Source organism: Alosa sapidissima, chromosome 11 (genome assembly GCF_018492685.1).
Source record: "Alosa sapidissima isolate fAloSap1 chromosome 11, fAloSap1.pri, whole genome shotgun sequence".
NCBI lineage: Eukaryota > Metazoa > Chordata > Actinopteri > Clupeiformes > Clupeidae > Alosa > Alosa sapidissima.
This window is the reverse complement of record NC_055967.1, coordinates 27,592,944-27,605,443: the sequence shown is the minus strand read 5'-3', so window position 1 is coordinate 27,605,443 and position 12,500 is coordinate 27,592,944. Positions and strand designations below refer to the sequence as shown.

The 12,500-nt window shown below is 42.1% G+C and overlaps 1 protein-coding gene and 1 long non-coding RNA gene across 4 annotated transcripts in view; one reads left to right on the top strand and one right to left on the bottom strand.

Annotated features, from left to right (window-relative positions):
- LOC121724690 overlaps positions 1-335 on the top strand; it is a 1,252-nt gene extending 917 nt beyond the window's left edge. The window contains exon 3 of the long non-coding RNA XR_006035259.1: positions 207-335. This is a non-coding gene — a long non-coding RNA (uncharacterized LOC121724690). The remainder of the gene's footprint in view (positions 1-206) is intronic.
- bicd1a (bicaudal D homolog 1a) overlaps positions 1-12,500 on the bottom strand; it is a 61,643-nt gene that overhangs the window by 24,941 nt on the left and 24,202 nt on the right. For all 3 annotated transcript variants that reach the window (XM_042111389.1, XM_042111390.1, XM_042111388.1), the window contains exon 2: positions 5,138-5,350. In XM_042111389.1, coding sequence (XP_041967323.1) covers positions 5,138-5,350 — 213 coding nt within the window. The remainder of the gene's footprint in view (positions 1-5,137; positions 5,351-12,500) is intronic.

Below are 12,500 nucleotides of genomic sequence, written 5' to 3'. Positions count from 1 at the left end.
AATGTAGGCAGTTCATGTGGGCCCAAAATGCTGTACAATGAATCACTTTGGCTTAAGCAAGTGTGCAGAAATGGGACATTGTGGGCTGGCCAGGTTCATATTTCAGTCTGTAGTTTGCTCATAAACTCAACCAGTGGTCACAACAAGGTGTCTTGCAGTTAACCAATGGCATATTGTAAGTAAAAGGCTGCTTTTTATCCCTGTAGACTCCCATGATGACTCCTGAAGTGACTGCTCAGAATGCTAATGCTTAATGGAATTCCTCCTGACATCTTGTGGCATTTCCTGCACTTCCTTTTTACATCTTGAATTCAATAAAGGCCAGATTTCCTTAACCAACATTGTCTTTCCTTGTTGAAGTGGTGTCATGACTACTAAACCTCTTAACCAACTCGATAACACTTTACGGTAACAGTACATGAACTATGAGTTCATGCATGACTGAATTCATTAATTTTTTTTTTTTTTTTTTCATTGCTTAAAATGTCATGAGGCACCAGGAATTGACTTGAGGTCTTTAGTCCATGTGGAAATTTGTCTTTGAATTCAGGTTCTTTTAAAAGGACACAAATGCACATCATGGCACATGCACAAAACAGGCAGCAAGAATAAATATATGGTTCCATATGAATTACTTTTGAGTTGAGCAATGTTATTGCATTTGGTATGAATAACTTTTCATACATGTTCTTGGTTGCTCTAGCAGCTGACGTCTCCCTGAAGGCAGTTTTATAAATTCCTGGTAACACTTTTATGGTAAATGAATTATCATGACTTCATTGATTAATGATTTATGCATTACTTCATTCCTTTATATATTATGAATCTGGAATGGACATAAGTTGAAAGTTTTCATTCATGACCTCATGCATGAACAATAAATCAGCTAAAGCATTACTGTAGGTACGGTGGGTACATCATTGATTTCTTAAGCATGATGAATTTAAGGTTAAAGGAAAATTCCAGTATTTAGCAAACACCACTAACCACTCGGTGAGTTGCAGTTTTGAAAATGAACGTTAAGGGTTGTTTAGGACATGTTTGAGCATGTCTGTAGGCAGCAACTCAGAAGTAGTCGACGGCGATTCAAAATGAGTCAGAAAAGTCGAGACGGGACCAATTGTCAATTTCGGTGTCCACCACTCTAGTTCATCCAAAACAAACCAGAAAAGGGACTCAAAGTGCTAAATACCGGAATTTTCCTTTAATTACTCGAGTTCATGTTTGTGACCCCTCAACTAAAGTGTGAACAATGGCATGTGTTGTGTCCAAATCAGAATTGGAGTAGTGATGACCAAATTTTCGTCAGAAAAAGAAATGATCGTTCTTAATCATAAATCATAATAATGTGCCCACCATACAATGGTTTAGTTGATGGGTTCATGTATGAGGTCACAAATGACAGACTATGAAATCATGTCAATTCATGAGATATTAAGGGATGAAGTAATACATAAATCATGAATCATTACGCATAAATGCATGATAATTCATATACTGTAAAGTGTTACCAAAAGATTTATACTATATGCAGACCATGTGAGTTTAGATGTCTAATACAGGATAAAAAAAAACTGATGCTGCTGAAAACTATTTAGTTTTTGATCACTGGGTGAGCTTTCATCTGTGGACCAACAGACTAACTGATGTTTACACACACACACAGTTCTCTTTTGGCCGATTCGCTCAAAATCTTACAATGGGACACGCCCCCACCACGCAAGGGCTGTTTCCCATAGTGAGACGTCTCACTCATCTCCCTCAGAGAACTGGAGTTACATATGTTACCTATAGTTTCCGAGTCAAAAGAAAAGCTTGAAAATCATTTACTCAGATCCACCAAATCCACTAAAGACGTAGCCACTACCCTTAACAGCATCAAATCCCATAGTCCAGGGAGTGAGTGGAGCCACTGATCACAGCATGAACCCCTCTATTGACCCCCCCCCCCCCCCACACACACCCTAGAGGATGTGTTGTCTCACCGCTGGTCCACTGCCCTGCAGGGCAGCACGAGGCTGAGCCCACTGCGAAGGCCAGGGGATTACTGGACAATTATCCCTCAGCGACGACCCTTTGTTGGGGTGCTAACCAGAGGCTCCACACGAGCAGGGGTCAGGACGAGACCATCCACCCCCCCCCCCCCCCCCACCTTCACCCCTCTACCCCACTACACACACACACACACACACACACACACACACACACACACACACACACACACACACACACACACCAACCCCTTGACCACCCCCACACAAACAGCAGCTTACCCACTAGAGAACAATGGCAGGTCAATGCCACAACACAGCATGGCACGGCACGACACAGCACAACTGTCTCTGTCTATTACAGACTCTATAAATCTCACTTCACGGCTATTCAGATCTATCAACAAATAAGGGTTTGCAGTTCTGTGGGGTGACACAGAAGTTGAACTTGAATTGTAACATCCTTGACCTAAACAAGACTAACCACCAAAACAAAGCAGTTCCATCTCCAGAGTTTACCTATCTTAAGCTGATATTTCTTCACATTGGAAATATATTGAAAATGCATTTGACTTTGATAAATACCTCTGCTATTTACAGGGATTAACAGGGCAATTCCTTTTCCTACAGAATTTAGATTACCAAACTCCTGCCACCAACAAGCTGCTCACCATGGCAGCATTTAAAACCTACGGCTCAAGACCAGCTTCGTGTCACCTGAAGAGCTGGAAAAAGTGAGGAGCTGAGTAGCTGCAGAGACTAAAGCACTGGAGGAGACCGCCATGAATGGCTTTTCCACACCAGGCCAAAGCAGGATGTTAGATAGCACTGCTCCTTCAGCTAAAAAAAAAAAACCACCAACAGCTTAGCCAGTCAGTTTCTTCACCGAGCGCATCAGTGCACCACCAAAGCCGCAGGGCACTGGTGGGGAGCTAGACCGCTACCTGCTGATGGTAACATCTGACAGCGAGTGTCATCCACTGGATCCCACCTCCCCCGCATCAGTCGCCTGGCGAAGACATCCTTATGTATCCCAGTCATGTCACTAGCTCTCCCTCTGACTGTTCATTCAGCATGGAGGTAATACAGTGACAAGCACCAGGGCAGCACTTAGGACAGGCTGGTGTCCCTGGATAAGAACTTGAATGTTGCTTTGTTAAACTATTAGAACCCTTGACAGGCTGTTGTTCCTGTAGCAACTTTCATGGATATTGTGGTTCAATCTTTTGTGAAGTTATTAGAATAATTATCACACTGAGTGACTATCTTAAAAAAGATCAAACAAACCCCAGCAACAGCTGATGCGTTGTTACCCTGAGATCTGACCCTGAGACCCTGAGACCCTGAGATCTGACACTTTAATATGAAAATGTAATTGAACAGTGTATTGCATTATTTATACTGCAAAAGAGCTACATGTTGTCTTGAACTACATTATGGACTTTACGATGTAACCTAAAATGAAGAGGCACTAAATTATCACATTATCCATATGACGTTATCACAGATCCACCTCCCTGTTTTCAGCACACAAACGGGCACACCTGATATTCAAGATAAAGACATTAAATGCTGTATTCTGTACACCATTAAAGATTCAGGATAAAATATAAGAGCTACACTAATGATGAATAAAAAACAACACAAGTGAAGTGCCTATGCTTTGCACAAAGATATAAACAATAAACTACTTTTGCTCACATCTGCTAAATGGTTAAATGTACATAAATGTGCCCAGAGCCCAGCATGCTCTTCATGTTTTGCCTGGTCACGTGTGTCTCCTCAGCTATGTGTGCTATGCAGCAGGTATGTTGCTGCGTCGGGCCCGAGGCAGGCAGGACTCACGGGGGGCAGCCCGCAGGACGCTCTGTGCTCCGCCACCCCTATGTGCCGAGCTCAGGACATTTTCCCCTTTTTCTGCAGCTTAGCGGCGGATTTGGCCTCTACAATGGGGCCGTGGCGACAGTCTCTGACCCGGGCGTTACACCCCATACCCCCACCAGCCACTGACTGCTGACACACACGCACACACACACACACACTCACGTACACGCTGGATGGGTGACCTCTGGGTGACCTACATGCTGCCCTCCTGACCTGTCATTCATGCAGAAGCCCGACAAAAAGAGCTAATGATAAGAGTAATGTTTAATGGGGCACAGGGTGGTGGACACATGACTGCTCAGAGTGGCTTCTGCATTATTCAAAACATCTCATCTCACAAAACAAAACATTCAGTTAGATCAATAAATGTAACAATAAATATCACACACCTATTGCTGAAATGCTACGCATGACACATAATTTATCATTAGCATATATGTTGCTTTTCTGTTGCTAACTTGCTAATGAGGTTAATAAATAGGACTACGCTTGCTTGGTGGGAGTCAATCCATCAGACTGTCAATAGCTGAGTCTGCTATTCTGCTAGTCCTCTCATAAAACAGTAAAAATGGCACTATATTGCTAAGGCACTGCAGCAGTGTCAGGTCTGTCACGTCATAGACAAATATGGCTATGCTCTGATGCGCAAGACAAGCGTGGCCGAGTTTCCATTGCACAAGCTAATGTTGCATCACCAATCTGCAAATAGTCCACAGTGAAGGCACTAGGCACAGTGCCAGCATTCACAAGGACAACAAGCTCATATAAGCATGGAGTCAGTTTTTACCTGCTTATAACAAAGAGTATACGAATATTCTTCAGTGTTTCAGCACTGAGATTGTCAAACAAGATAGTTATGAAATCAAGGATACCAAACTCTGGAAGTCAAAGAAGTGAAGACCCTCTCTTAGTCGAGCATCAACCTCAGCTAAATTGGGAAGATTTTCCATAAATGTGTGGGAATATCTGTCTATATCCTGACATGCTGACCTAATTCAATATATGATGTGATATGTGAATTCAGTAGGGTCTCTGATTATTCTGCACTTTTATCTGTGACTGTCCAGTGACTATGATCAAGGTGGTACTTTTCCCTTTTACAATGATTCTGCATCTTGGATGTTTGAGCTGTTTTCTACATCTTCTGTGATTTAGCAACACCATTCCCCCTTCAAATGGCCATGCCAGTAAGACACATTGAATTGAATTGAATTGAATTGAATTGAATTGAATTGAATTGAGTCCAACTGTTGTGCTCTCACCTCTCTGAGCTCCTGCACGAGCATGTTGAGCCTCTCGCTCTCGGCCTGGGCGTTGGAAGCCACCGAGCGGTTGTTCTTCAGCTCGGTCTGCAGCTCCAGAAGCCGGCCCATGTAGTACGCCTCCTTACTGGCCGACTCCTGCAGCAGCGTCTCCTCGTTGCTCTCCCCGTCCTCCGCCACCTTGCGCTGCTGGGAGTAGGCCTGGCCAAACGCCTGCGGAGAGAGACAGAGAAGAGGGGGAGGCATGTTAATAGCTGGAGCAGTGTGTGGGATTTAAGGAGAGCGAGAGATCGTGTGAGAGAGAGAAGAGAGAGAAGAGGGAGAAAGAGAGAGAGAGAAAAGGGAGAAAGAGAGAGAGAGAAGAGGGAGAAAGAGAGAAGAGGGAGAAAGAGATCTGTAAAACAAGGAGGAGAGAGTCCTCTTGAACCTCTACTGTATTTACATAAATAAGACACAGCTGATAGAGCACAGCAATAGCAAGATGAGGTCAAAGGTTAAATCCCATAGAACACAGCAATGAATTTCACACCTGGCCTTACTTACGTACATCTGTCAAACAACTCGGGTAAACAAATGCAGCTCGCATAATTGGAAATGAGATGCAGCTTGCTTTTCAGATATCAAGCCAATTCTATTCACAAAGCCAGATTCTATTCACAAAGTAAGATTCTACTCACAAAGCCAGATTCTCTAATCACAAAACCAGATTCTATTCACACAGCCAGAATCTATTCACAAAGCCAGATTCTCTAATCACAAAACCAGATTCTATTCACACAGCCAGATTCTCAGAAAGCCTGCCTCCAGTATTCGTCCCTGTTAATAACTGCAAATGAAGGCCAGATTGATGGAGACTGGAGGGGAAGCCCCACTGGCTGGCAGCCCCACTGAGGGAGGCCTTTGAATGGATGTGAGCAGCTGAGTCTGCGATAAATGACTGCCATTATTCCTCCTTAATTAGCACTGAGATATCAGTCACGCTCAGAGAAAAAAGCCAAAGTTATCAGACATTGTGCTTGCAGACTGAGGGATGATGGGAAAGCCTGCGCTGTTTTTTTGGAAGTTCATTGCTACTGGGGTCACAAGTTTGAGGTTTCTGTCTGAGAAAGAGAAACTGGGACAAGAGTTAAAGGTCACATTCACTGAGAAACCGTTTAATACTTGTTACTTTTGAAATACTATAGCTCACTCTAAGTTGCATATGCATGCTGCACGTGAAAATGATCTTCTACCCCCATTGCCCGCATTAGCCAATGAAAGAAAATACACGGAAAAACAAGCGAATCAGAAAGAGCCCTTCCCAATGACGCCGAAGGGAAACTGACTATTCATGGCCTCGCCCACCTTGGCTTGTGACCGCCTACAGGAAGACTGGAAGATTTTGCGGCTAGGGGATTGTCTCTCTGCAGCTAGTAGGCGCTAACAGCAAGTTGCCAACATGGCGGGGGAAAAAATCGTGCCTGTTTTATTGTTTTGGCAATAACACATCAATGTTGCATGTCTTGCCTTAGAAACATGAGTTGAGGAAGAAATGGTTGGGATTTATCGTTGGAACACCACCACCGAAGTAGTGCAACATTAGTTCTGTGTTCCAATCATTTCGACCACACTCACTGCCTTAGAAAGTGGTTTTGCATCATGTTCTGAAAACCTGGTTCTGTACTGTCATGACGATCGACCACCAGCTCACAGGCTGTAAGTACAAACAAACTTTTCCACCTAACATCTGTTACAAAATAGCATGTTCATATTCTTCACGTTAGCATGCATGAAAAGGGTACAAGCTAGGCTTAGGCTAGCCTATATTACAGGAAGCTACACCAGGCACGTAATTGAAGTGTTCTGTTCGCGACGTGTAAAATCAGAGAATGCCTAATAGGAAGGGCTCTGGTAAAATCCATTAGAGGAATGGTCTATTTTCCCGAACGTAGCCTACAGGCCACTAACACGCCAGGTGTAGCTACTTCCATTGATTAGGCCTATTGGAAGCTAATTGTTGCAGTACATAACGCGAACAGAATGCTTTAGTTACGTGCCTGGTGTAGCTACACTCATAAGAAACTGACCACACCACCCAGAGATTTAGCTTGTTGAACCTATAATCTTCTAACCTAAGCATTAAACCACAAATAATAATATTAGCAACAATATTTTATGCTCAACTAAGTACGGGTATTGTTCTAGTCTAAACAGGGAAAATCAAAAACACAATACCCCTGCACTATTAGGCTAAGTTGCTATCACTAGAGCTCAGGTATTTACACTTCAGTCTAATTTATGTCTTCTTGTCATTATTACATTGACATACAATGATGTTTTGTTTGATTACTTGCTGTTTACTTAGTGTGTATGTCTTCCAGAGCACATCCTCATGTCAGGCTACACAGCTTTCTAGCCTACATTAGGTCATCACGTTAGAAGCAAAGGTTCATTTCATTTCATTTATTTATTTAAAGGACAGTGCACATTGATCAACATTTCTGTAAATGTGCCAGTGTTAGCCAGCAGGCTAATTTTCAACTGTAGTCCATTGGCAAGATGTTATACTAGGCACATGGTGGCTAAAAAAAAACCCATATTAAATCACATAGCAATTGACATACAGCAATAGAACATAATGCCATAATACTAGCTCCAATAAAACATTTACAACATAAGACATATAACCATACAGCCAAACAACCCTTAAGGGATCAATAAAGTAACCACCTATCCATCTATCTATCATACATACACCATGGGTTACAGGACAGCTAAACTATAGAGGCAGACCAACATTAATGTATTATGAGAAGTGCTCACATTTTTGTATGCTCAAAAGCCAGTCCTTAAGATGGTGTGTGAATGTATGGTGAGAGGTGGACGAGGTTTGTGATCTAACTTTTATTTTTGTACTAGTTAGTTTCTAGAAGTCTTTTTCTAGTAGGCTAATACAGGTTCTTATGTGCTCGTCAATGTTTTGGAAAGTCAATTCATGGGTTTCTTCAGGTCACTTTCCACAGGTGTATAAAATCAAGCACCTCGATTATGAATGCAGACTGCATGGTGCTTGATTAATACACCTGTGTAAATGGACCTGATGAAACCCATGAATTGCATAACAGATAGAATTGATATTACCAAATGTCTTCTTGTGGGTGTGCTACTTAGTACATCATACACCTTACCACATTCACTAAAATATTTTTGTTTCCATTGTACCAGTACAGTTTTGTGAGATAGTGAATGTCCTGTGTACTATTAGTATCTTGTAACTTGACAGTAATACATATTTATTTACTTTAGGTACCCAAACAGAATACTTCATGAAAAGTATGAGTATTGACACAAGCACTTCGGATACACCATGGGCATGGGGGCCTGCTACCTCTTCTGCCATCAAGCCTGTTCATCCAAGGCCAGCTAGAAGACCTCGGGTTGATCAAGAGGAGGAGGAGGATGAAAGCGACATCTCCACAATAACACCTGATGGCTCCACCTATGGCCCAGCGCAATCAAAGAGCAATGTTATAAAATCATCACAGCCAACGAATGTGTTTTGTGTGTTGTCCCTTCGGATCCCCAGCACAATACAAGCCGAAACAACAACTCAGACCTTTTTCCCTAAATAATCCCAGCACTCTTACAAAGGATCTGTAGGCCAGATGTCTGCATCATCTGGCAAAAAGAAGACATTGTTAATTCTGTGCATAGTTTGGATGTTCTTGTTTTGTGTTTGCATTATTTTAATAGACTGCAATATTACTATTTGTCAGTGTTTCACGGACCACCTAGCAAAAAAAAAAAAACAGTAGACCTACTTCAACAGTATATTACACAATAGGCCTTCTTACTGAACCACCTTGCTTATTGTCTTTGCACCTTGCTTATGGTGTCAGAGGATTCGTATGATTTAAACTGGCATAGGTTACATCAGTGTTGCAGAACTGTTTGGATTTACATACAAGTTGGTTCAATATTGCAAACAACTCATCTATTATATTTTACCACATCTACTTGTGGAACACTTGAGAGAGCTTGCGGACCACACTTTGAGTACTACTGCTGTATGTAAATATAATAAAGTTGTTTATAGACAATTGACCTGTTTTGTATATTTGTTTTAGGAGTTTCATCAGTTTTTGTCCCTTTTAAGCTAAAGGTTTATCTTACCTTTCATATCTTCTGTCTCACAGAGGGCCATAGTCGTCATAGTCGAATGTTTAGTGCATTTTGAAGGGAGTACATTATGCTAAGGCAGACTGGTTCTAATCCTGGGTACAGGGTCATACAGACAACAGGGGTACTGGTGTTGCCCATTTTTCTAACCACATGAGCAATCCCCTTACGAAAAAGTAGTATAGGAATCTTATATTTGGGACAAAATATTATAGTAATCTTATAGGAATAATTGGGACATACTGTAGAAGTACTACTAATAACTCTATAATATCCTGTAACCGCTATAGTTTTTCTATAGTACCTATAGTATGTCCAAATACTATAGTATTCCTATAAGATTACTGTAATATTTAGTCCCAAAATACTATAAGATTCCTATAGTAGGCTACTTTTTCTGTCATACGTGACAGAAAACAACTTGAGTAGGCTAACCTCTGCCAATGTCAGGCTATCAAAGCCATAGTTCTCATTACTGGAGAAGTCTTGTAGCACACATTCTCTGCTTCTGTAGGCATTCTGGTACAATTCCAGCAAAATATAGCTAGGTAGGCGTGTTTGCATTTAGATCTATCTATATATTGGGCTATGATCAAGTGGTCTTTCAATGATAGTATCATGGAATTCAAACCATAACTATCTAGCTATTCCGATAGCATTAGCAGGCTAGGTCAGTGGCTGAACTGCATTTAGGGTGCTTACCTGTGTTGTGAAATAAAATATCTACTAGGAAGATTGCAAAGACTTTTGACTGTGTAAAGAAATAGGTCTTTATTTTAAAACGTTTCCAACTGTTTATTACTTGAAAGCAAGATGACGATTGTCACAAACGTTTACCTCTTTTAGGAGAAATTTTAAGCTGACAGGCAATTGTTACCATTCTATTAAACCAACGTTCACCGACAAACGATCAGGAAGCGGTTCTTCTTCCTACTCGAATACTAGGATCAAACACATGAAGTTGTATCTCCGAAGACATTTTGTGCAACAGTTTTGACTCGAGTTTTAGCCAGGTTTTAGCACTGTAAAGTTGAATATGGAGCATAGCACAGGCAGAATCGGATGAGGACGCACTGGAGGAAGCGTCACAGTACTGTTAGCCAATCAGAGGTGAATTCATTAGCATGTCATTAATATTCATGACTAGAGGCGAAATCCAGTCGTTCCTCCCCGCCCACCTTCCCCACCAAACTAGAACAGCATGGAACAGACGCAGGACAGCATTTTTTTCACCAAAACCGGCTCACAGGGCATTCATCAATACTACAGACCACTGCAAAATTAATGAAAAAACGATGAGATGAGACCTTTAAGCTACATGAATTCCATTTATCCGAGTTCAGTTTTCCCATGATCCTATTTATACATATGTATGGGTTACATAGGCTTTTAGCCTGTAATCACATTCTACACTCTTTACACACACTCTTGACCAGGGGAATTCTTCCTTTTAAAGACCCAAAAATGTATCTGGGTCGAGGGCCGTGGGCCAAAAGTAAGCATTCATGTTATGTCACTTTACATTAAATTGAAATATACAGTATTATATTTTTGTCAGTAATGCCACAACCTCAGACAGCGATCCATAGCGACCCCGGCTACTCACTCGCGTCAACCCCCCACCTCATTTTTGCTCCGTGTGAAACTGTAGTCAGCTAATGAACTGCAGCTAACCCTTAAAAAAGCCGCTGGAACAGAAATTCCCAGCGGCTGACATACGTTTACAACTAGCAGGACGGGCAAAAAAAGCAGAGTCGGCCCGCAGGCCCCAAATTGGGCACCCTGCTCTTGACTGATCACTACCTTTTATACTCTACACTTATACTTGACTAACTAACTGACCAACTCTCTTAACAGCTGAGCCCCATTGTACTCACATAATCGATCAAAACCCAAGACTACCACCCTCTTATGGTAATGGTGGTCACACATCCTGCTCATAATGATTTAGATAAGGAACACAAACACATTTGTGCTTAATGTCTCCATTAAGGCTGTCAAATGATTAAAACCATGGAGAAAATTAAATGTTACTGTTCACTGCAGGAGATGTAATGTGCTTTTAGTCCCAAAAGAAGGTTGTCCTCCTTTTTAGTGTGGAAGATTAATGTGAGGTCATTTGCATGCATTTCCCTTGGCCACTAGCCCATCACTACAGGACTATTCCTCTTCAGGTGTGCTACCTGGTGACAAAAGTACTAATACACCAAGAAAGAAAGTGTACGAGTCTGAACCAAGCAGAGCATCTTCCTGCAGGTGCTCTCTGGTGTGGAGCCTCGCTCATGTGAACTCCTCAAGGTAAGAGCGATGATATTTCAGCTCCCCCTGCCTGATCAATACTAACTCTGTTCCCATTCCCCTGACACAGGTTTTCACGCGACGCAGATCCGGCGTGTCATGGCAAAAGAATCCCCTTCCTTGATTGGGAGATGTGAGCTGTTGTAAACAGTGTCCAGCAGCAGGCCAATGACGGTCTGAGGGGTGAAGAGGAGGCAAGAAGGGGAGATGAGGTGGGGAGAAGATTTTTTTGTGTGTGTCAGATCTTAACTCTCAATGTGTAGCATCAGCTAAATTGTTGCTGGGGCAAAATTGATCCTCTGAAGGTGAGTGCTGGCTGGACACTGCATGCATGACCGAGCCATACATCATTTTTAATTAAGACTCGATACATTCTCACTGCCAACTACACAATCTATTACATACAGTAAATGCGTCTTTGTATTCTTCCGGTATTTGTTTACAGGTTTCAAATAGACATTTTTTCAAAGGCTTGAAGTCAGAATGTGTAAAGCCACACGTGGTGTTGAATGGAGAGTACATCCCATCTGATCTGATGTTAAAAGACTTGGACTATCTGTCCCTATAACCTATACAAAAACATTGTAACTGTATGTCATTAGCTGTTTCTTCTTCTTTAGGGAATTTAGGGTCTGCACACACACACACACACACACACACACACACATACACACACACACACACACACACACACACACACACACACACACACAAACCCTGATACTCATTACACCAAATCTACTGAAGAGGCAGCAGCTGTCACAGAGGAGGTAAGGAAACCCAGCCTCTAACCCTACACACAACCCTATTAAAGTGGGTGCAGATAACTACACACAAGCATGCGCACGCATGCGTGCACACACACGCACATGCACACACACACACACACGCACATGCACACACACAC